The sequence below is a fragment of the Mustela lutreola genome, chromosome 14 (genome assembly GCF_030435805.1).
Source record: "Mustela lutreola isolate mMusLut2 chromosome 14, mMusLut2.pri, whole genome shotgun sequence".
Classification (NCBI taxonomy): domain Eukaryota; kingdom Metazoa; phylum Chordata; class Mammalia; order Carnivora; family Mustelidae; genus Mustela; species Mustela lutreola.
Window position 1 is genome coordinate 4,971,588 of NC_081303.1, and position 24,141 is coordinate 4,995,728.

The window sequence follows — 24,141 nt, forward strand, 5'->3', positions numbered from 1 at the left end:
GACCCTGACAGCACAGACAGACAACCCACAGAACATCTAGGCCCAGGACTGGAATGAATGTTCAGGAGAAATATAGTTAGAAATTCCAACCTTTAAAAAGTAAATATATATTTTCTTAAATATTATCTATAGTCATAAACATTTACTTATTAGTTACCATCTTCTGAGTAGCTTCATCTTTCCAAAACCATAGTGAATAACAAATACACACTCACACACTTCAATCCTCTGAGTCGTCAAGACAAATATCACGGAATATCTTGCTCAGAACAATTCATGTACAGCATTTCGCCCAATGCCTGGCCCACAGCAGACCCTCCGCTGATGTTTACCTGTGATTATGATCGTGACCGTGACTACGGTTATGAAAGCACCTGGACATCCACTCAGAGCTCGGTTGCTCTTACCATATGCAGTTTCTCTCATAAATAAAACTTAAGAGGGGGTAGAAAACTGTGTTAAATAGATAGGAAAAAATCCAAATGCAATTGAGACCATTTAGTATGGGGCAAACTGTCTTCTCCCTTTCTGGAGATCCTGGAAATATCACTGTACTGCAGCACAGTACAATACCTTTGATGACACAGAATCATCCAGAAAGAGTCTATGTCATGTTATGCAGTCTGTTTAAAATGGGAGGAAACCATTTGCTGCCATCAAAAATTTGAGAACTTACAAATCGTCTGGAAATTTGTTCACAGTGCCATAAGCCTGAGGCATCAAGAGGGATATTTAAACTAAAAATAAAGGGATCATTTCTTATTGGTATTGCTGATTATTGGTCATTCTAGTCTCAATTATCAGTATTAGATCATATGCAATATTACAGATATCACTGTTTTCATATACTATAATAACTTGAGTATCTTGACATAAAGTTGCATGCAAGAATAGAACTGCTTCATTTTTGAAGCTAGCAACGCAGTATACACATACACGAAATAGGGCTGAGTGCGTATCTCAGTATAAGCAGGAAAATGCATGTGTGTTGGTTTGGCTGGCGGTAGCAAAGAACCAAAATTCCAGACCACCAAAATTCTTACTGATTTTTACCCCGAGCTGTCCAGTTTCACTGCTCTCCCATGCCATAAAGATAACCCTCAACAATAAATTATCTCACTCTCCCAGTTTAGAAAACTCTCCCTCAGTTTTCCTGAAGTCAGTGATCAGATTTTTTACAGCATCACATCACAAGGATGATTCTTTGAAGGGAAATTTCTATTAAGAACAGTGGAGGCGGGGCGCCTGGGTGGCTCAGTGGGTTAAGCCGCTGCCTTCGGCTCAGGTCATGATCTCAGGGTCCTGAGATTGAGTCCCGCGTCGGGCTCTCTGCTTGGCGGGGAGCCTGCTTCCCTCTCTCTCTCTCTGCCTGCCTCTTTGCCTACTTGTGATCTCTGTCAAATAAACAAATAAAATCTTTAAAAAAAAAAAAAAGAACAGTGGAGGCAGAGAAAGCAAGCAAAGTGGCGAGGAAAAAAGAAAAAGCCCAGAGCAGAGTATTTCTCAGCTGGTTGTCTTCAAGTCCTGCCAGCTGTTCTCAAGATGATTTTCCATTTGAACTCCAACAAATGGGAGAGGTATTAGACACTACACAAACCGCAACTAATTTCATCTTGGAGAGATCGTTTTGGCTGCCAACCGTTAGTCCACACCACCTTTGGCCAATTCAGAGCCCCTTCCTGGGTCCTCTTCATTTTCACAAAGCCAGTGTCAAATTTCCAGCAAATGGTAATCAAGTGTCTTTTTCAATAAAGAAAGTTTATTATGACAGTTTCCTGACCAGTAGATATAATGTGCCTTGAGGAAGAGGCACCTATTTTTTCACTCTTGTAGAGGCACCTAGTAGGCTTGAAGCAACCATAAGGGATGAGGGGTAGGTGATTTAGAAGACATAAGGATAAATAAAGTTAATTGGTACATAAAAATAAGTTTTAAATATCCCTGAGTTGGAGGATTTGATTCTGGTCACATCCCGTGTGGCCATATATAGGGGCTAAGCTAGGACTTCACTCCCAAGGAAGAATCAAAGTCCTGTCCAACCCCAGTTCGTTGTTCGTGCTGGTGTCCGGCTCAGGAGCAGCCCTTGGGTCCTCAGTAGGCACAGAATCCACCAGGATTTTGATGAATGAGAATCAATTCCCCACCATTCACCTGAATGTCTTTGTAGGAGGTACTGTGAGTGGTCACGTTAAAGTAGACTTTGTCCTTGAAAGCCAGGTAAGCCACTCCAATGGAGTCAACAGATGTGACCTTGCTCAGAGAGAACAGAGGTTTCCGACCCTTCCGGTAATAAAGGCTGAGGCTGAGCTCCTCGGAGAAGTAGCCCTTCAGGGAGATGAGGTAAAACCCGTCGCAGTTGATAATGATCGAATTATCTTGCACCTTCATGGTTTCTTCGTTGTTTGGGGATGTGATGATGCAACCTTTCTCATTCTCACACCCTAAGGAGGGGAGGGCAAGAAGGAAAAAAAAAAGATTCCTTAGCTCAGCACTGGGCAACCTTCTAATCCATCTACAAGCTTGAGATGGTGATAGGGAGAGGTTTTGAAAGGAAAGTAAGAAAGAGAGAATTGTGTTTCTGAGTGAGGGGTGGAGCCTGCTTCTGCTGTGGAATGGAAGACAAGGCACAGCTGATAATACTAGTGGCCCAGAGAGTTTCAGGTACGGGTAGGATTCAGAAACAGAGAGTTCACAGCAACCGGCCTAGGCACGACAGATCAGGGCCGGGAAATGGAACTCCGAGGTTTCCCCGATTTTTCACAAAACCAGGAAGGGCTGGTCATTTCGGTGCTTCTTTTCTTTTTCAACAGATAGACTAGGGCAAAGGGTAGCAAGAGGCCCCTTGCCCAGATCCTGCACACCACCTCACACAAAGCTTGTTACCGCTTCTCTAACCTCTCTCCACCTGACCGTGAAATGCAAATTTTTCATATGCCTTGGGACTGGATGACTGGCCTTTGCCAGCAGTCACTTAAGTTTAGTAAGCATTATGCACAGAATGTCTGTGGGCTCAGTTCTGCTCAGTAAGATGCCAGAGAAAGAGCTCAGGAACACAGACCTGCTTCTCCATTTTATCTTATTGCTAGTTTTTCCTGGCAAATGACTTGGGAAGAGTTGCCACCACAGGGGGGGAAACATGGGGGTAAAGGAGGCTTTGGTAGCTTTTATGGGGCCATTCCAAGCGCAAAGCAAAAAGACTAAATTTCTTTTATTTCTACCTCACAATATCATCCTGAATGGCCAAGCAACCACATCTCGGATTCCCCATTTTTGCCCATGACCCTTAGTGATAGGAAAGAACAGGGCTCCACTACTGGACATAATTCATTTAATTCTACTTTGCACCAGGCCCCGGGGGGATTAAGTTGAATTGAAAATGAGGGTTGCTAGTGGAAGGCAAGATACACTTCCCTTCAGACTCAGAAGAATGTAATAAATAAATGAATATCCATATAGAAACTACTGGTGATTGTCCTAATATTAATCGTGGATCCAAATAATGCTCTCCTGGTAGTTAGAAGATCACCTTGTCTTCATGTCCAAGACACGCCTGCCCCCCACTCTCCTTAAGACAAAATCTTGTCCTGTAATTGATTTAGTGGGAAATAATGTGTCATACGGTCAGACAGCCTTGTAAGAAGTGAAGCCTTAGTTTTCTTTCCTGAAAAATGAGAATAATTCCTACTCAGAGGGTTCCTGGAAGGGGTAAGAGAGAGGCACATAACGTGATCAATACAGTGACAACCACATCTCTGGTAACTAATTACTCTCTTGTCTTCTCTATACACCTTTATGTACCTAATGAAAACGGCACGCAGGCTCTAACAATTGCAGGATTTTGTGCTTCCCAAAGGGTAAGGAGAGATTCTGTTTTTGGAAGAAATTAAGAGACTAGAAGGAAGATTCTTTTAAAAACATGAATCAGTTAAACAATACTTACTGGTAAATTGTACTCTGATACTTTGAATTGGAGGATACTGAGGTGGCACCTGAAGGAGGAAAAAGGATATCTATTTAGGGGAAAAAGCAAACAAATGAAATTGACAAGTCATATTCTATTAAGCAAAAATGCAGGACTGTAGAGGACTGACTTGAGAAGACATGGCGTGTTTTCTACGAAGATTAGACTCAGACTTTCTACCGCCCCCTTATTTTCTATAACATCTCCTCAGGTAAATTAGGAATATTCTGCTCTGTCATGCTATCATCTAAGATCTGTGTCCACCTCTGCCAGACTCTTCTCTGGTATACTGTTTTGGCTCTCCGAGCCCCATTTTCCCATTTTGGATAATGGAGCATTTAATAGTCATCTTGAGAAATCCATTCAGTCATAGAGATCCCCTCATGAGCAAGGCTGTGACCAATCAATCCATCATGGCCACAAGACCACAGAGTGTACCGGGAGTGAATTCCGGAAGCTTCCTGGCTGCTTGTTCTTTCACTGCAACCTGGGAGTAAGACTGTTGTATTTTCAGGTCATACGGGCAATAGGAACTGGTCTAATCATGCAGAGTTCAGTAGATTTGAGTGCATATATTTCTTTTTTTTTTTTTAAAGATTTTATTTATTTATTCGACAGAGAGAGATCACAAGTAGGCAGAGAGGCAGGCAGAGAGAGAGAGGAGGAGGAAGCAGGCTCCCCGCTGAGCAGAGAGCCTGATGCGGGGCTCGATCCCAGGAACCTGGGATCACGACCGGAGCCAAAGGCAGAGGCTCTAACCCACTGAGCCACCCAGGCGCCCCAATGAGTGCATATATTTCTAATGTCTCCTCCTCTTCTGTTTAATGACTTGAAAAACCTAACTTGAACCAAGTGGGTGCTCAGCAGCAAGAGAGAAGTAAAGTACTAAAGAAAGCTGATAGGTCAGATATCTCCAGTAATCTAACGGCTAAAAGAACAAAGCAGTTCCATAGGGAGCAAATTCCAAAATACATGAAGTGGAAATAAAGGCAGAATCATACATAAAGTATATCACCATTCATGTTAAAAAATATTAATAATGCATGTGTGGGCCTTGACTATATCTGAAGGAATACCCACAAGACAGCTCATAAATGTTGCCTCTGGGAAGTGGAATTGGAAGCCTGAGGTCAGAAGTGGGAAGATGCTTACTTTTCATGATCTACTTTTTCACATTTTAAAAATTTTTCACCATACGCTGTGTTACCCACGAAAAAAGGAAATTAAAACCAAAACCAAAACCAAAAAGCACCACCTATTACTCCTGCCAAGAACATCTCTCCTCACAGGTTATTTTTGGCAAGACATTGTGATCAAAGGTACAGGGAGGGATTTATTTTCATACCCTGGGGTGTGGAACCCCAGCTTCCCACTCTTCTGGCGCACAGTGGCTGCAGCCAAGCGGATTCCACCGGCGCTGCCCACACAGAAGAGGAATCCCCTACTGCCCTTCTAAGTCAAATCACAAACCTTACCAAGCTGAAACAGCAGGCAGCCTAGGAAGAAGAGAGAGCCTTTCTGAGCCTGCCAGGGGGTGAACCCCAGAGGCCATTTAAATTCAGTGGTGAGCCCATGGAGAGAGGTGTTGACTTGGGACGACACGAGAGCTCGAGGGGGTACGGTTCTGTCCCCTCCGTGAACTGTTTGCGATGCTGGAATCTGGGTCCGTCGTGCCTAAGGCAATGTTCTGGAAGAGAGCCTCTCAAAGGGCATATTACACTATCACCATAATCCCCTGGGTAGATACATGCCCCCCACCCCTCTCCAGCTGGTTGGGCCCAGCACGAGTGGCCACGTAATGAAAGTCGGAAGCAGCGTGTGGAATAGCACACCGAGCACAGGGCTCAGCACACGGCAACTTCAGTGCTAAAGTCGGCCAGGCTGGTTCACAGGCATCTTGGGCAAATTTCATAACTTCCCTAGAAGTCAGTTTTTTCATTTTCAGAAATTTCCAGGCATCCCTTCCAGCACTAACTGTCCAAGATTTGGCTTTTAAAACTTGTAATTCTAGGTCAATTGTAATAAAAGAAGAAAACAGGAAGCCTCTTCATCCAAACTTACATCTAGCTCTCAGATCTAAAAGTCCTCATGATTTAATTTGACTGACTCTGCAAAATCTCGAAAAGGTCCCTGCAAATCAAAGACATTTCTGAATGTTTTGAAGTACCCTGGTGGAGCAGGGTCGGTAGTCATCAAGAGGACATTCTCTGAGACCGCAACGCTGAGAGGGAGGAAGGAAAGTGCACGTGACTTCCTCTCTGGGGTAGATCTAACAGAACTCCAGACTCAGCCTTCCTGTTCCCTCTGCTGAAGCTTGCCCAGCATTAGACGTTTATGGATTCTCAGAAGCCTCTCATGACATCAGTACCATCAAATCCAGGCAATGTTGTGAAATAAAATAAGGCGACCCTTCCTTTCTCTTGCTCCCTGCCCTTCCACAACTTTTTCCTTCAGCCTCCATATTTGATTACTTCACACTCACTACCCCACTGCCCTGAAACCCCTCCACAGTGCCCAGTTCCAGACCTGCCATGGCCTGGCTCCTACCTCCTTGTCAAGCTTTAGAGCCACACATATCCTGTCTGTGTCTTAGGCTCTCACCAGCTGTTTTCTGTCATCTTTTTGCTGAGCCGGGTAGGATGAGGCAGAGATCACAGACTTAGGAGTCAGACTCAGTTGAAATTGTGACTTGCCTAGCTTTGTGCATTTGGAAACTTTATATATTCTTTTCTTTCTCTCTCTCTTTCTTTCTCTTTGATACAAAACAGTACTATGCACAATCTTTTTTTTTTTTTTTTTTAATTCAAGTTACCACCTACCACCCCTCCAGAAATGCTCAGTTTGTTCTCTCTAATTATGAGTCTTTTATGGTCTGCCTCCCTCTCCCTGCTTGTTTTGTTTTGTTTTTTTTCTTCCCTTCCCCCATGTTCACCTGTTTGGTTCCTTAAACTCCACATATGAGTGAAATCATGTGATACTTGTCTTTCTCTGACGGACTTACTTCGTGTGGCATCATATACTCTAATTCTACCCATGTTCTTGCAAATGGCAAGATTTCATTCTTTTTGATGGCTGAGTAATAGTCCATTGTACATACCATATCTTCTTAATTCATCTGTCTATAGACATATTGGCTCTTTCCGCAGTTTGGCTATTTTGGACATTGTTGTTATAAACACTGGGATGCAGGTGCCCCTTTGGTCACTACATTTGTATCTTTGGGATAAATACCTAGTAGCACAATTGCTGGGTCATAGGGTAGCTCTATTTTTAACTTTCCGAGGAACCTCTATGCTGTTTTCCAGGGTGGCTGTACCAGTTTGCATTCCCACCAGCTTTGCAAGAGTTCCCCTTTCTCCTGAGTTGTTAATTTTAACCATTCAGGTGTGAGGTGGTATCATGTATCTGTTAACCATTTGTATGCCTTCTTTGGAGAAATGTCCTGGCTTCCTAGGATGAGTTTGGAAGTTTTCCTTCCCTTTCTGTTTTTGGGAACAGCTTCAAAGATTAGGTATTAATTCTTCTTTAAGTGTTATGTCCATCTAATCCACTGTATCATTCAAAGCTATTGTTTTCTTGTTGAGCTTCTGCTCAGATGGTCTGTCCATAGCTGTAAGTGGGACATGAAAGTCCCCTGCTATTATTGTATTATTATCAATTAGTTTCTTTAAGTTTGTTATTAATTGATTTATATATTTGGCTGCTCCCAATTTGGGGACATAAGTACTTACAATTATTAGATATTCTTGTTGCATAGACCCCTTTATTATGATATAATGCCCTTCTTCATCTCTTATGACGGTCTTTGGTTTAAAATCTAGTTTGTCTGGTATAAGTATGGTTAGTCCAGCTTTCTTTTGATGTCCATTAGCATGATAGATGGTTCTCCACCCCATCACTTTCAATCTGGAGGTGTTTTGGGGTCTAAAATGAGTCTCTTTTAAGCAGCATATTGATGGGTCTTTTTTTTTTTTTAATCCATTCTGATACCTTATGTCTGTTGATTAAAACATTGAGTCCATTTACATTCAGAGTAATTATTGATATGAATTTAGTGCCATTGTATTACCTGTAAAATCACTATTCCTATAGATTGTATCTGTTCCTTTCCAGTCTTTGTTGCTTTTGGTCTCTCTTGCTCCCTTTAATATTTCTTGCAGAACTGTTTACTGTTCACAAACTCCTTAGTTCTTTATTGTCTTAGAGACTATATCTCCTTCTATTCTGAATGACAACCTTGCTAAATAAAGTATTCTTGCCTGCATATTTTTTCCGTTTAGCATGTTGCCTATATCCATTAACTGAAGCTGATGCTTTGGAGTATTCCGTGATCAGGAGACTTGGTCCATATAGGGGGCCTGTGTTGGTCTTCTGATGGAGAGGTCCACTGTGCTGGCTCACAGACCTGCCCTAATAAAGATGCCCCATGAGGTGCAGAGGGGCAAGGTTTGGTGTAAGTAACTCCAGCTTCTACTGGAGGTGCTGTGTTTCATGCTAAAGTTCAGCCGTGCTAGGGGAAGGGGTGTGGAAAATGGCATTACCCCACCCTCTCGCCCCAGGGAGGGAAACTCATAGCTTCGCTGTTCAGGAGGCCCTCATGGAAAAATGAACAATCTCTTCTGTGTCCCAGTTTTCGTTAGATCCCTGCCCTCAACTTGTCTGTGCCCAGCCATAAACATGCCCAGGGTCACAGTTCTCCTGTATTTTATCTCCAGCTAGTGGTTGAGATTCAAAACAACAAATCCTAAAGTATCTGGCAGGGCATGGACCCACTCCCTTCTGGAGGAGAGCCTCACAGTGCCATGCTGGGCACCTTTCTGCTCCAGAAAAACAGTCTGGAAGCATTATATACTAGTTCTGATCATTAGTTTTTAGCTCTGTGAAAATAAGGCATAATATTACTATTGGACTATTTCAGATGACTGTAAAGTTTAAGTAAGATAACACGTGAACGCCCCCAACAGTTAGTCTGGCAAAAGCCTTTGAAAAATACTCGCTTTCCTCATTCTCTCTGCCAAGAATGGCCCTCCAGCCTCATCTACTCATCAAAAGATCACCACCTTCAAAGCCTAAATCAGATCCCTGATTTTTAGCTTCTGCGCCTCCATAGCAAGTGTTTAAAAGTCACTATCTTCACATGGATGTTTATAGCAGTTTTGTTCATTATTGTTAAAACTTGGAAGCATCTAAGATGTTCTTCAGTAAGCGAATGGGTAAACACACTGTGATCCGTCCAGCCACTGCGCTGTCATTCAGCGCTAAAAAGAAATAAGCCCATCAAACCATGAAAAGAGGTGGAGGTATCCTTTTTTTTCTTTTTAAGATTTTATTTATTTATTTGACAGACAGAGATCACAAGTAGGCAGAGAGGCAGGCAGAGAGAGAGGGGGAAGCAGGCTCCCTGCTGAGCAGAGAGCCCGATGCAGGGCTCGATCCCAGGACTGTGGGATCATGACCTGAGCCGAAGGCAGAGGCTCAACCCACTGAGCCACCCAGGTGTCCCAAGGTGGAAGAATCTTAAATACATATGACTAAGTAAAAGAAGCCAATCTGAAGGGGCTACATACTGTATGATTCTACGCATTAAACATTCTGAAAAAGACAAAACCACAGAGACAGCTACAGATCAGTAATTTCTAGGAGTTAGGGAGAAGGGAGAGATGAATACGTAGAGTAAAAAAGTTTCAGAGCAGTGAGACTATTCTTTGTGATGCTGTAATGGTGGGTACATGCCATTATTCAATTGTTAAAAGCCATAAAATGTACAACACCAAGAGTGAATCCTAAAATTTAAAAAATGAAATAAAATAAAAACACTCTACTGACTTCCATTCTACACTGGATAGAAGTCTCATCTGCTCTACAAGACTATTTAAGTGTGTGACCCTAGTAAACGGTACCACCTTGCTGATTTTCAGAGTGGAAATGGTAAGATCTATATCTTAGAGCATTGTTGTGAAGACTGAATAAGCTCATGTTTTGTGAGTCTTCAGTATGTGGCCTGGAACAGTGAAAGGAGTTGACAGGTGTCAGCTATTATTCCTGGGTGCACATGGAAGACAAGATCCATATCACATTCTTAATTTATTCTGTGCAACATCAGTCAAGCCTCATGTATGACGACAGAATCAAGGAATTAATAAAATACTGAATAAAGACTACCAACGTCCCTGAAATGTTCGCTCTCTGGCTCTCTGTAGCCCAAAGAAAAGGATCTGGGCTTCATGAGAAAGATTACCAGAAAACAATCAGAGATACTTATTTTACCCACATGCAAATAAACATGGTCTTTTTAATATCTTGAAAAGCAAAATCCTCAGATCCTCTCCAAATACTAAAAGAAATGGGAAAATATCAAAGGTCCCAGAGAGCTTCCACATAAGAACAAGCTGTAGAATAAAGATTCTTTAATCTGGAAAATCTGAAGAGCCCACGTCATTCTCAAAGGTGAGTGTAGGGCCAGTGCATCCGAGAAAGTCCAATCCTGGTGTTCGAATGAACTGGTCTCGGAAGCATGAGTATAAAAGAAATCATCTCCTTGCTGCAAACAAGAAATGTTTTTTCTACTGAATTATTCAGTAATTGATTGAATAATCTGATTGCCATATTATTTGGTGGTTTGACACAGCATCGGCAATTACAGAGTATCTATTGTACGGCAGGCATTAGAGTCAACTCTGGGCACAGAGAGGAAGAGAACAGACAGTTCGTATTTTAACAAACTTATATGCCAGTTGAGGAAACAAAACCCTTCCTCTACATGAAACCTTAACTAATAGTCAATAGACAGTATATCCCATAAGGTTTCAGAGCACAAAAAAAAAAGAAAAGAAAAGAAAAAATCACTGCAGGCTTTGGCAGCTCAAGAAGGAAAGACATGACAGGGGCCCTGAAAGAGGAAAAGGAACCAGAGAAGCAAAAGAGATTCTGTGGAAGGAAGGTCTAGGAATGAGACCATTCTTGGCATTCAAGAAAAAATAAAAATTCAACATGCCGTGCACTAGGTTATTCTTTCTCAGATTCATTACCTCATTCGCTGTGCAAAATAATCTTCGTAAGTATGAATAATAATTACCCATGTTTTGCAGATAGGAAAATGAGAATCAATGCTGTTAAGAACTTGCTCACGAATAAACAGGTTTTAACTTGAGTTTGGTTGAACTCCAAGTTCCTGATAATAACCCTTCTCTTATCCTATACCATCTTAGAGAGAGAGAGAGAGAGAGAGAGAAACCCTATGAAAATAATGTCTGATGGTCCAAGATTAATTGGAATTATTTTCATCATCAGTATTGATCAAGACTAACATATTAGGTTTTAAATAGTTGTTAAAATATTCAGATATATCTCAAAATATCCAGAGGTTCTTCAGGGGGGAAAAAAAAAGCTCTTCAGCCAATTCTACAAGGCTTCTGCATAGTACAGGTTGGCAGAACTTTTAGCTCAGCTCTGATTAGGTACAATTGTCCTGGCGAGGAGCAGGGGCCCGTGAGTAAGTATAAAGTAGGCAGCAAGCAGGTGCTGCAAAGAAGAGCCAGAATTTGGACCTTTCCTGGACTCTCTTAGCATCTTGCGTACTGACTTGCCGAACACATGGTGGGGATATGTCGGGTGTCTAGAGCTTCCCCGGCACTGTGTGCCATGTTCCCAAAAAGGTGACGCTTATTTAAAGAGCTCAGCTTCGGAGTGTGAGTTTCTAACTCTGACTCACTGGGATGTGGCATGAGGCTGCCAACTCTGTACTCATTTGGCAGTTGTCCTTGAGAGGGGCGTCTGCGGCCGGAGGGAATGACGCTCATCAGAGGTGGAAGCAGGAAGCTCTGCGTGCGCCGCGGGCCTTGCCCTTCCCCCTGGGTCCCGCATCCCGTGTGGCACGGTGGGGAAACAGACCTCTGAACGGGACTCCCCAGCTCACCACGCCGCCTCCACGGGGATGTGAGCCGCCCGTTCCCAACCTTCAGTGGAGAGAAGAGGCCCCCGAGATCTTGAGAGTAGAACCTCGGGAGCTGTCAGGGTATGTAGCAAGGAGCCTCCGGAAATAGGGATGTTTGGGCACTTCACTCCTTACAGCAGGCTGGGCAAGCAGACCCGCGCCCCGTGCACTTCTGTGTCCTCAGAGAAACAGCCGCCTTGCAAGGGGCCCACCTCTGTCACTCAGAGGGGAAAAAAAATGAGAAGAATGGGCAAAATCTGGTTCTTTGGCCAAAGAGGCTTCTCCGTGCAGAAAAACTTATTCCAAAAGGCATATTTTTTAAAGAGGAAAATGTGTGACTTTGAAAACTTCTTTGAATAGGCTTTTGTGCTTTAATGAACACAAAGAAAAGCCATTTTAATTGTCATCCAAACTCTCTCTTTCGGCATTCCCGTGGCCGCGGGCACCTTTGTGCTATGATCTGTCTCTCCTACACAGCCCATTCCGGGCTCTAAATGTAGCCTGCTCTCTGTAACCCCCTCCACTCTTCCTGTCAGGTTTGCTTAGTAATGGATATCCCTCCAAGAGGCACTTACTAACCCTCTCCTTTCTATCTCAGAGAACAGAAACTGTGGTTTCGGGGTCCTGAATGCTTAGCAATTAACAAATTCCTGAGAGGAATCTAGGTATTCAGGTTAACAACCAAATGAAAAAGCAAAAGCATCCATGTGACCTGAGCACACTTTCACAATGATCTGATTGACCTAATGCGACCAATTCTTTATATCCTCAAGGGAAAGATTTCCTTGTATCTGGGCTTCCCTTTCCACACTGGAAAGTCCTTAGAGTACACTGACAGAGGGTCTGCCAGCTCATTTCCAAGAGCTCCCTTCCTCACCACAGTGACTGAGTGAAGTCTCCACTATAATATCCTTGTTAGCAGCTTAGTCTCTAAGCAGCTGGAAGGGTCCATTACAATGTACCAGCTGCATTTTCTTTTTGTTTTTTCCTTTTTAAAAAAAATATTTTTATTTATTTATTTGACAGACAGAGATCACAAGTAGGCAGAGAGGCAGGCAGAGAGAGAGAGGGGGAAGCAGGCTCCCTGCTGAGCAGAGAGCCCGATGCGGGGCTGGATCCCTGGACCCTGAGATCATGACCTGAGCCGAAGGCAGAGGCCTAAACCACTGAGCCACCCAGGCGCCCCGCAGCTGCATTTTCATAAGTCTTACCATGCCTCAGACATAATGACTTATCAATAAATGTTTGCTGAGCTAAGGTGGAACTTATCCCCTTAGACAATGCCCAGACCTTAGCATGAGACTCCATAATCATGTAATATCGGACACAGGCTCTAGCCAACTCTACATTGCTCAGGGTTTTTTGGAAATGGCCCTATTCATCCTTGAGTACAAAGGGAGTTGCAAAATTATTACAATCAATCTCTATTTGAAGTCACTCATTCCCCTTCTCACTTGCTGTACAAAAAGCTTTGGGAGGGCAACCTAGTAGAGCAGATAAGGCATTGATCTGGGAATAGGAACACCTGGGTCTTGTCTTAAGCCAGAACAAGTCCTTTCCCTTCCTCAGTTTCTAATTTCCTCATCTTGATGTCCAACCTCAGTTAAACTGGTAGAATGAACGGTGTAGAATAAAAAGTACTTCTTCACACCATGGACGGACCACGCAGTGCCTACAGACACTTCATGTCCCAGAGCAGGCCAATCACAACATTCAAAAGAGAAATCCCAAGAGACTGGGTGATAAGAAGACCTTTTGAACAGAAGATCTTCTCAACACTGTAAATCCTTCTACTATAATAAAAACAACAGGCCTCCTCCCCAAGTGGCTCCCTCTGATGGTTAGTGAACAAACAAAAATACCTCTAGTGCTGTCTGTGCAATGAAGCTCTTAGCCTCAGTTGCATGAGCCTAAATGATCCTCAACCTGTATTCTGGTGCAAACTGAGATTGGTGGCTGGTAACATTCATCAGTGTGATGATGATGGTGGTGACAGTGACAATGAAATTTTAAATTAAAGCCTTTCTAAGATCTGGTATGAAGATAGGTAGATGGATGGATAGATAATAGATAGAATCACAAGCATTGGCATAGATGTAGATAGTGGAATATTATGTCACCATAAAAAGGATGAAATCTGGGACCCCTGTGTGGCTTAGTCTGCCTTCAGCTCAGGTCCTGATCTCCAGGTCCTGGAATTGAGCCCCACCTCGGGCTCTCTTCTCACGGGGGAGTCTGCTTCTCTGTCTCACTCTCCCTCTGTGTTTTTTCTCTCTCTCCCTTTCAAATAAATAAATAAAATCTTTTAAACAAAAGGACGTGGATACACCTAGAGAGTACTACACTAAGTGAAATAAGTTGGGCAGAGAAAGACAAACACCATATGTGGAATCTAAAAAAAAAAAAAAAAAAATGAATAAACACAAGCAGAATCAGAGCGATGAATCCAGAGAACAAGCTGATGGATGTAGGGGGCTGGGAAAAATGGGTGAAGGGGAGTAGGAGGACCGGCTTTCAGTTACGGAATGAATAAGTCAGTGGACTAAAAGGCCCAGCATAGGGGAGGTAGTCAGTGATACTGTAGTCACATTGTTTGGGGACGGGTGGTGAGCCTAGCAAATGTATAGAGAAGTCGAATCACTATGTGGTACACCTAAATGAATGTAACATTGTGGGCCAACTACACTCAAAAAATTTTTAAAAAAGAAAATGAAAGACTTTCTGCAAATAAGTGGTAGAGAAAGCACCTAAGGCAAAAGAAAAGTATACTTGCTTTGTAATCGCCGTCAAGAAACCAGGTATTGGGGCGCCTGGGTGGCTCAGTGGGTTAAGCCGCTGCCTTCGGCTCAGGTCATGATCCCAGGGTCCTGGGATCGAGTCCCACATCGGGCTCTCTGCTCAGCAGGGAGCCTGCTTCCCTCTCTCTCTCTCTCTCTGCCTGCCTCTCCATCTACTTGTGATTTCTCTCTGTCAAATAAATAAAATAAAAATCTTTAAAAAAAAAAAACAGGTATTGAAGCAGGTAAATAACTTTCTCTGAAACCTCTTAGTGAAATTTCTTACTGTACCCCACTTGGCTATCCAGTGCTTCTCACACACGGTGCAACTGCTTCTTTAACCCTCTTGTTTCCCCGCTGTGTCGGAAAATCTGGGAGGGCGAGGAAGACCATATGTTGCAAACCACCGCTTCCTCTGTGTCTGACAGGTAAGCGTCCCTCCGCAGATATTGCTAAACAAGTAAGCGAACAAGTAGTTCATAATGAGTTGAACAAGCGCCCCGCGTTCGTGTCCACCTGGCACCTCAGAAAGTGACTCCATTTGGAAATAGGGTCTTCACAGATGTAGTTAATTAAGTTAACATGAGGCCAACTAGATTCGGGCGGACCCTAAATTCAGTATGACTGGTATCCTTCAAGCAAGAAGAGAGGACACCGTGATACACACAAGGAGATGATCAGGCAAAAAGGGAGGTAGAGCTTGGGGTCACGCACCTATAAGCGGAGAAACACCAGCGACCGCTAGGAGCCACTGGAAGCTGGAAAGAGCCAAGGAGGGAGTCTTCTCGAGAGCCTGCACAGGGAGAGTGGCCCTGCCAGCACTGTGATTTTGGACTTCTACTCTCCAGAACTGTGAGAGAACAAATTTCTGTTAAGACACCTAGGTGATGGTAATTTACTATGGCCACCCTAAAAAACAAATCCATTGTGGAGTAGGTATTTGAAATAGTGAACAAATCACACTTTCACATTAAACTAAGTATTCAATTCAGAGTGTGATGGACTAGAAAGGTGCAGGGAGATTATGCAGTTGAATCTCATTATTTAAAAAAAAAATAGCAATGAAAGAGAGAAAATAAGGCTCAGAGAAATAATGAGTTAGTGCCCAAATTGAGGTCCTCTTTCTTGTCTATGAATAGACCACATATGCAATACTCCAACTTATAAAAATAACCTGTAAGCTATTACGTGACTGGAAAGCTTCATTGATCATGTTACCAACATCTGCATAAGTAGATTTAACTCTCCTCTGAAAAAGAATCTTCTTCCTCGATACCAGGTTGTAAATACTTCCCTTAATTTTTCTTCAAAAACTACTGACGTCAGAAAAGGAAACAAATTTTAAAACAGGCAGACAAAATATTTAAAGCTTAGGGTCATGGAGTCATGACCAGGACTAGAATTTAGACCTAGTCTTAATTTTTTTTTTTTTTTTTAGATTTTATTTATTTGTTTGAGAGAGAGAGAGCAAACACAAGCAGGTAGAGAGGCAGATGCAGAAGGAAAAGCAGACTCCCCACTGAGCAGGGAGCTAGATGCGGAGGGACTCGAATGTGGGGCTCAACCCCAGGACCCTGAGATCATGACCTGAGCCAAAGGCAGATGCTAAACCCACTGAGCCACCCAGGCGCCCTGCCCCTCCAGTCTTAATTTCTAACCCTGACTTTTCTACATAAGCCTAGGGAAGTCTCTCATGCCTCAAATTTCCTCATTGCAAAACTGAACACCTAACTTCCTCCAAAGTTATAATGAATTAGAGAGGACAAAAGTAGGGGGAAAATCTGCAAGACGAGGGGCTGTTATTGCAAGTAACAGCAGGAGTGACACCCCTCTGTTCTCCCCCCAAAAGAGCTTTGAGTTCCCAGTCTTCATCAGATACAAGGTCAAGTTACGACCTTTCAGGGCGTTGGAAGCTGAAAACATTAGGCACCCAACACACAAGTAACTCAAAATATATTTTGTATCACTGAACTATAAAATGTGTTTTACAACTTACTTTATAACCCAACAGGTTTTTATGTTTGCCCTCAATGACTGTCGGCCGTGCTGCTTGCTTGTGTTTTGTGATATTGTCGTTTTCATCCAGATCTTTGATGGTTTCTGTGGTTCTCTAGGCCTGTGCCCTAGCTCTAGCTACAGAGAAGCCCAGCCCTGAGGGTCCGTGGTCTACACACAGGACCCTCCCTTCTCCACAGATACAGGGCAACGCTTGGGCAATGGTTTTCTATCCACAGGCACTTATTACATTAGTGCTGTGAGCAGTAGGCTTGAGTGTTCGGTTATTTTTCTGTCAGAGTGTGTTCTTCAGTAGCATTTACATGTTAGCAAAGCTAGACTGATTTCTACAAATTTACAACCCACCTAAGGTACATTTTAGAATGGGTCTGCTGAAAGGAAAAATAATTTTTTTTTAAAGATTTTATTTATTTATTTGATAGAGATCACAGGTAGGCAGAAAGGAAAGCAGAGAGAGAGGGAGAAGCAGACTCCCCGCCAAGCAGAGAGCCCGATATGGGGCTCGATTCCAGGACCCCGAGATCATGACCTGAGCCGAAGGCAGAGGCTTAACCCACTGAGCCATCCAGGTGCCCCAGAAAAATAATTTTTAATTACGCTAATCAGCTCCCCAGTGTTTTCAGTATTGTGAACAAGACAACATGCCTTTTCTAGACATAATTTTCTACCCATTTCGGCAACCAAGTCATTGGAGAATTGGATGAAATACATCAGATGGGGGGGGCCTGGGGGGATGGAATAGGCCATGTTCTAAGTGTGTAAGTTAGGTCTGTGGACGCCTGTCGGCCACTAGCGCTAGTAACCCCGCGCACCTTCAGAAGTTCTCCCCTGCGTCCTTCCTTTCCGCTCTCACGCAGTCATGAGCTCTTAGAAATCTGCGTTCAAAAATGCTGGAATTATTACAAGGATTCATTTGTTTGTTTTTAATCGTATAAATTTCAGTAGCAAAGTCAAGCTTCGTGAAGTTAAGGTCAACCTTGACTATGATACGGTTTCTGAGGTTTGAGTTACGGGGTGTTTGTCCAGGTGTAGAAGTGCCACAGAGTGACATTCTAGTGGTCCTTCCTCTGGCTACGGAAGCGGGTCCAGGAATCATCGTAGTCTCGGCATTTGCAGAGCTCGATACCACAGCACTCGCTCCTCACGCAAGCCAAGTGCCAGCTTTCGAAACGACTAAATGGACAGTCTGCGAATGTCACAGAATTTTCCCAGGGTCAGGGAGTTGGAAGGCCGGACTGGACAAGTCCTCTGGTTCCTGGCCCAGCACACTGTTGTCTTTACCCCAACAGCTCCTTCAGAAGTTTGAGAGGTTTTGTCTTGTCCTATAAGGAAGTGTTTTCATTCTTTCACTTGAAAAAGTATGGATAGCAGAAGTGTGGGGACTTCAGACTACACACAGCTATAGGAAGCCAGGACCACAAGCTTCACCTGTGACTCAGGAACAACCTCTCTACTCCGTACTTCTCTTGTTTCCTTTAACTCACGAAATATAACGTAAAAACATCGTACATGCTTCCCCTAACCTAGCTACCTCCAGTCTAACATTCGTTTTCCATGAGTAAAGAATCCCTGAAAAGGCTGGAAAACTGCAGTTTCTCTAAGAGTAAAGGGCACGAGAGTAATTGCTCTGAGAAGAAGTCGAATTGGAAGGGCAGGGTGGGCGGCCCTGGGCAAGGCTGGGTCTACTCCGCGCTTGTAGCTAGGGGCTGAGATCAGAGAAAAGGACCTGGGAGACTACACTCCTGGGGCTATACTGAGACCCCTTTGCTCACTTCCCAAACCTCCTGTGTGTGTGTGTGTGTGTGTGTGTGTGTGTGTGTGTGTGTGTGTTTCTATATCCGTAAACATATGTGGCATTTTCCAGCCTGGTCTCCGGCCACATTACTCTGTCCTATTTTGAGTACATGGGTCAGGACATGTACCGACATTGGTCATCGATCGCTGTGTAAATAGTGAACTTCGGGCCCCGCGCCCCCCCCCCCCCAAGTGTTCATTCTCTCACACGTGGATCAGCACTTGGTTCCTGAGAAAAACTTTCTAATCCGGTAATCCGAAGCCCTCAGGAAACGAGCAGGCGCTCTAGCAGAAAATGGGAAAGCTGAGAATGGTTCGTTTTACTGTGGTGCCCCCTAGTGCTGCAAGAGATGTGACTCACTCTCTCACTTGCCAATAGGTAGACCACACGAGAGAAGCGAAATTTGGAGAAGCAACAATTTTAGTAATTTGTCCTGCATTCTCTTTTGCATAGAGTAGAGGGAAGTGTGCTCTTTAGCATGAGTCACAAGACCTTTTGTGATCTGTCCCCGCCTAGGTTTTCAGCCTCACCTTTTGCCACTTTCCCCTATGAACACTCAACTTCAACCACTCTGAACAAATTGCGGTTCTACCGAGGAAGCCTTCTGCCCCTGTCCGAGGCCACCACCTGTCTTGTCCATTGAAAGACTTTCCACTCCTCCTTCTAGTATTAGCTGAAGCACTACCTGCTCCCCCACCTTCTACCATCTCTGAGTTTCTGGGGTTTTATCTGTAAATAGACTATGTCGGATGCCTGCTCAAAAATCCAAAGATTCTCTTGGGTTTTTTATTAGTACTTCCCCCTGAGGACCTGAAAATAATTAATGACAAGTTTAGTTCAACACTTCAGACGTTTCTTTTTTACTCTCACAGAATTGCTTATGAAAAACTCAGATGTATTGGAAATCACTTATTTGCATGTCTGTCATTTAAAAAAAGAATTTCTAAAAAATGTGTTCGTTTACATGGGGATGCATTTAAACTGAGCTAATCTGAGACAAGATTTCTTCAGACAAAAACACCTCTTTTTCTTCCTAATTGATGCGAATAAAAAAATCAAGTTACTGCCTGAAACTTTGTTGGAAAACTATGAATTCTAATTCTGGGCATCACTGGTACAGAAGAGATCACTCACTCTCCAACTACCCCCACTCTGTTCTTTCCAGCAGTTAAAGTGGTAAGAGTATAAACCTTTCACTATGGGATTTGCTAAAGAATTATCGCCAAAAGCCCTCACATATATTAAGTGCTATGTTAAAGGTGGTACAAACCTTGGGAAAGCATCAAAAGCCCTGAGGCACGCAGATATAATTTTTTTTCTTTTTCTTTTTTTAAGATTTTATTTGTTTATTTAGGAGAGAGAGATAGCAAGAGAGAGAGCGAGCAGGGGTGGGGGGTGTGTGGAGAGAGAGAAGCAGACTCTCCACCTAGCAGGGAGCCCAACAGGAGGCTCATTCCCAGGACCCTGGGATCATAGCCTGAGCTGCAGGCAGAAGCTTAACCGACTGAGCCCCATGTGGATATAATTTACAAAAGCTTTGCATATTATAGGTCAGCTCTTTTCTGCCATTGTTCCCAGCTGACAATACAGGTCCATCTGGGAGCCTCGTACTTTAATGGCAGTCCCAGTAAATATCCAAACAGTGTGTATTGGTTCTGGTGAAAGAAACACTTGGTTTTATAACTTGTATCCTCAATATACTTCTAGGACAGACACTTCTTTCCCCTTTCAAAATAAGACATTTCCCTAGCCCAGAACAGGTGATGCAGAGAAGCGTGTGGTATATAAGTAGGTACAGATTACAAATACTTGTGCTCCAGTCCCTTCTTAAGCAGGAAATTCATAAGCTTAGACACAAAGGTCTATTTACTTATATTTTGTATTTCTCAAATTCTCATAACCGTTCTACAAATTTATATATATAAACTACATACTCACTGCATATTGAGCTGGGAGAGTTCTTTCTGATCATGTGATCCAACTGCCTTGTGTTAAAATGAGTAAATCAAGGCCCAAAGAGGGAAGTTACAAGGAGGAGAGGGTAAGACCTATCTTTTTTCTAGTATCTCAAAAACGAAGACTTCTGCTTTTCACATAAGTCAATACAACTTAGCAGAGTTGTGAGAAAACAAAGTTTACTAAATAAACTTCATTGAAGGGAAAGTCCACTGTCAAATGCAGTTTAAAAGCTACATCTGGGGGCACCTGGGTGGCTCAGTGGGTTAAGCCTCTGCCTTCGGCTCAGGTCATGATCCCAGGGTCCTGGGATCGAGCCCCGCATCGGGCTCTCTGCTCAGCGGGGAACCTGCTTCTCCCTCTCTCTCTGCCTGCCTCTCTGCCTACTTGTGATCTCTGTCAGATAAATAAAGAAAAAATCTTTAAAAGCTACATCTGTATTGTTGTTTTTTGTTTGTTTGTTTTACAGAGCTCTATATGGAGGCAGTTATTTTATAAAGCTAAAAGTTAAATCTGGGAAATTAGGAAAAATGATGATTATTCTCCGAATACATTTTCCTACAATAAAAGAGATCCAGCTGGACAAATGATCAGCATTTAAGCTCAGTTTCACCCCTCAGACACATCACTGGAATATTATGTTTTGTAAAATAGACATTGGATTTATATCACCAACTACCCCTTCCTTCAACCAAAATTCCAATCTTATCACTGAGTTTAGGAAGGCTACCAGTCTAGGTCCCCTTTCTATCAGCTACACTGCACCCCTCGCCCCCACACACAAACTGCCCCCAGCACCCCATTTGATCAAACTCCAGGGCGAACACACATGACCCGTCTATGCTGGCCTCCCCCCGACAGACCTCATGAGATGACACGTAAGGCCCCATTGTGCTGCCCTGGGTCCTACAACAGTACAATAAATGACGTTAGCTATGACAGTCTAGCGAAGAAATAAGAAAAAACATTAAAGGTGATGTGCGGTGAAGAATTTCAAATATCTGTGCCCCCCAAATTTTGTACCCCGAATATATGAGAGCACATTTCTTGAGCAAGTGGATCTAACATACCTCCTGTTTCTTTGCTTCCATTTCTGCGCCAGGACCAGAGAAGGCTGATCCTCTCCCAGAGATGGGCTCAGTGAATTCTAGCATCCTGGAAGCCCTCAGTCAGCTTTCCCTCCAGGCTTTGTCACAGAGTCCCTGGGTGACTTGCCAGAAAGGACTTCTCTCCTTCTCAGCATCAATTAGGTGCTCATAGTCTCGGGCGGACCCGCCACCCGCTGCTTCTCTGTTCCACCTTTTCCTCTGTCCTGCTCGGAGCCCCAGGGCAACTGTTGAGTCTTGACTGGGTCATCGGCCCTGTCTTTCTGTCACCCCACAGTGTGAGGAAATATGTACACTGTGGTTGTCTGAAAAAATGCGCTCAGGGCTCCCAGACCTGGTGAACGCACTCAGCTGTTCTATTTTGGGTCGTTCTCTTTGTTTTCTTCTCAGAAAAGCCTAATTCCGGTCTCTGTCTTGGGCATCCTGCCATGGACACGTTACTCCTCTGCCCACCCCTCCCCCAGTCGCCTACGCTCCTTTCATCCAAGGGGCTCTGCACAGGGGAGGAGGCAGGTGACAAGACCAAGAGAGCACTGGCGCGTTGTTGTGCTCACCGGTCTGCAGACCTGACACGACACCAGCTACACGTTTGGAATTTAGGAACATGAGCCCTCTGCGCGGTACACTGAACACAACCACACTCCCACACTCCCACCAGCCTCCGTGCACCAAAAACCCCGACTTCCTGTAGACAAAGACAAGCCCAGGCATTGGTTAGGACTCTGCTTATCTTCTCCTGGTCTCATTTGAGGTACCCAGTCTCTGACACGGCTATCAGAGATTCAAGTTCCCCTTGTCTCACCTTTACCAGAGAGAGACTTTTGTAACCTAAAATGACCTGCCAAGAAAACGAACTCTCAGACTGGCCCCACCAAGGGAATGTGGGAAGACTCTACATTTATTTTCTCTTCAGTGGAATCTCCTGCAGCTGAAACATCCTTAAAGACCAAAAAATGTTTGTAGATATGAACAAGTAAATAAGAAAAAAAAAAATGTAGAAAGAACCAGAACAAAGAGAAGGAAAAAGAGAAAGAACATCTTCATTAAGTGGGAGAAGTACTTAGAAAGATAATCACCCACTACATAACGTACTGGAAAAAGTGGAAAAAGGCAAAGTGGTGTCTATAAGTTGTGACTGGCAGAGAGAGAGTGAAAAAAAAAAAAAATCTCTGATTAAGTTATCAGGGCAGCTCTTTGGCCATATGCAGACACACATGTGAACACACACCTCTCTGGCCTTAGAACCCATAGATGAGCTATTGAAAGGACTTAGTACCGGTGCCTTCGGCATTCTTCCAGCAGCAAATCGCCTGTGGGGTTTATGAATACAGTGGGAAAGTGGAACAGGTCCCTCTCTTATTTCCTTTTTCATAAATTCCCTGATCAGATGCTTAGTAGCAGAATCTGGCTAAAGCACGTCTATCAGTGATTCCAGGTTTCAGAGTGAGAGCTCATAAAGCAATACCAGATTTCCTGCATGGCAAGGAGAAGGGGGAGGAGAAGAAACCAGAAGCAATGCCCTTGCCCTACCTACCTCTCCTGTGCCCCACCTCTGCCCCTCCTGAAGAGAAGGGAGGAAAGGAGAGACAGGAGGGTGTTTGACCACACTCTCCAGTTTCTGAGGGGCAGGCTGGGGGGCGATGACCAGTTTGGGCACCAGATGATTTCCAAGTTCCTGGAGCTTGCTGGAGCTGCCTCAGCATGAGTGGGGGGAAGGGACCGGGAAGGCGCCCGGGGAGCTTCCGTCTTACCTGGGAAGCGTAGAAGTGCAGGCAGATGTAGGTGAAACACAGGAGCAGCCCCAGCCCCTGGATCACAGCCGCCACCAGCAGTAGCTTGTTCTTCTGGAGTCTTCGCCCTGGTGCGTTTCGCACATTCTCGTCCAGGGGCTGGACCCCTTCCATCTTCACGGCTTGGATGCGAGGAAGAGGAAAACTGTGGCAAAGGGGAGCCTGAGGGAGACTGACCTCTTCTCCACAAGGAAGGAGATGAAGGGAACAAAGCTTATCAGGGAGAAAACGCACAGAGGTCCCAGGGCCCGAGAGAAGAGGCGATTGAGAGGGCACAACGCACTCTCTCAGTTTTAACACCGCAGCTTCTGCAGGCAGGCGGGGGAACTTCTCTGTGACTAATCTGAATTTCCCCTTTACTTTCTTTCTTTTTTTTTCTCTGGGCGAACAGGGAGTTGTTTTTGTGGCATTCCAGTTCTGATTTGAGTGACTGTGAAATGACAGTCATACAAGTGTGCTAATTTCTTCATTTCTCATTGCACCAGTAACCAAATTGTGGGTCACTGATGGAGATAAAGATCATCATCCGTTGAGGTAGGAGTTCCTCTGTCCCTTCCCTGAGGCGTCTCTCAGACCATAGAAGAGATTTGAGGAAAACGTCGGACTTAATTGCTCATGGGCTCGTCCCTGGGTAACGAAGCGCGGAACCGTCGGACACATAGACGCGTGTGTATAAAGGTGCACCCAGACCGTTCCTGAGACGAAAAAGAGTCAAGAAGAAAACAGAGGACGGCGGTCATGAAGCAATAAAGGAGTGAGATCCTCTGGTTTTAGCACATCACATTCTAATAAATATTGCGCATCCCC

General features: G+C 44.0%; 1 protein-coding gene across 1 annotated transcript; it reads right to left on the reverse strand.

Annotated features, from left to right (window-relative positions):
- Positions 1-1,445: 1,445 nt before the first annotated feature.
- On the reverse strand, positions 1,446-23,782 carry TNFSF4 (TNF superfamily member 4). Its single transcript, XM_059145623.1, is given in 6 exon segments — positions 1,446-2,441; positions 3,941-3,989; positions 23,296-23,507; positions 23,510-23,541; positions 23,543-23,709; positions 23,711-23,782. Coding segments are annotated over 6 exon segments (882 nt in total). The 3' UTR covers positions 1,446-2,091.
- Between the last annotated feature and the right edge of the window lie 359 nt (positions 23,783-24,141).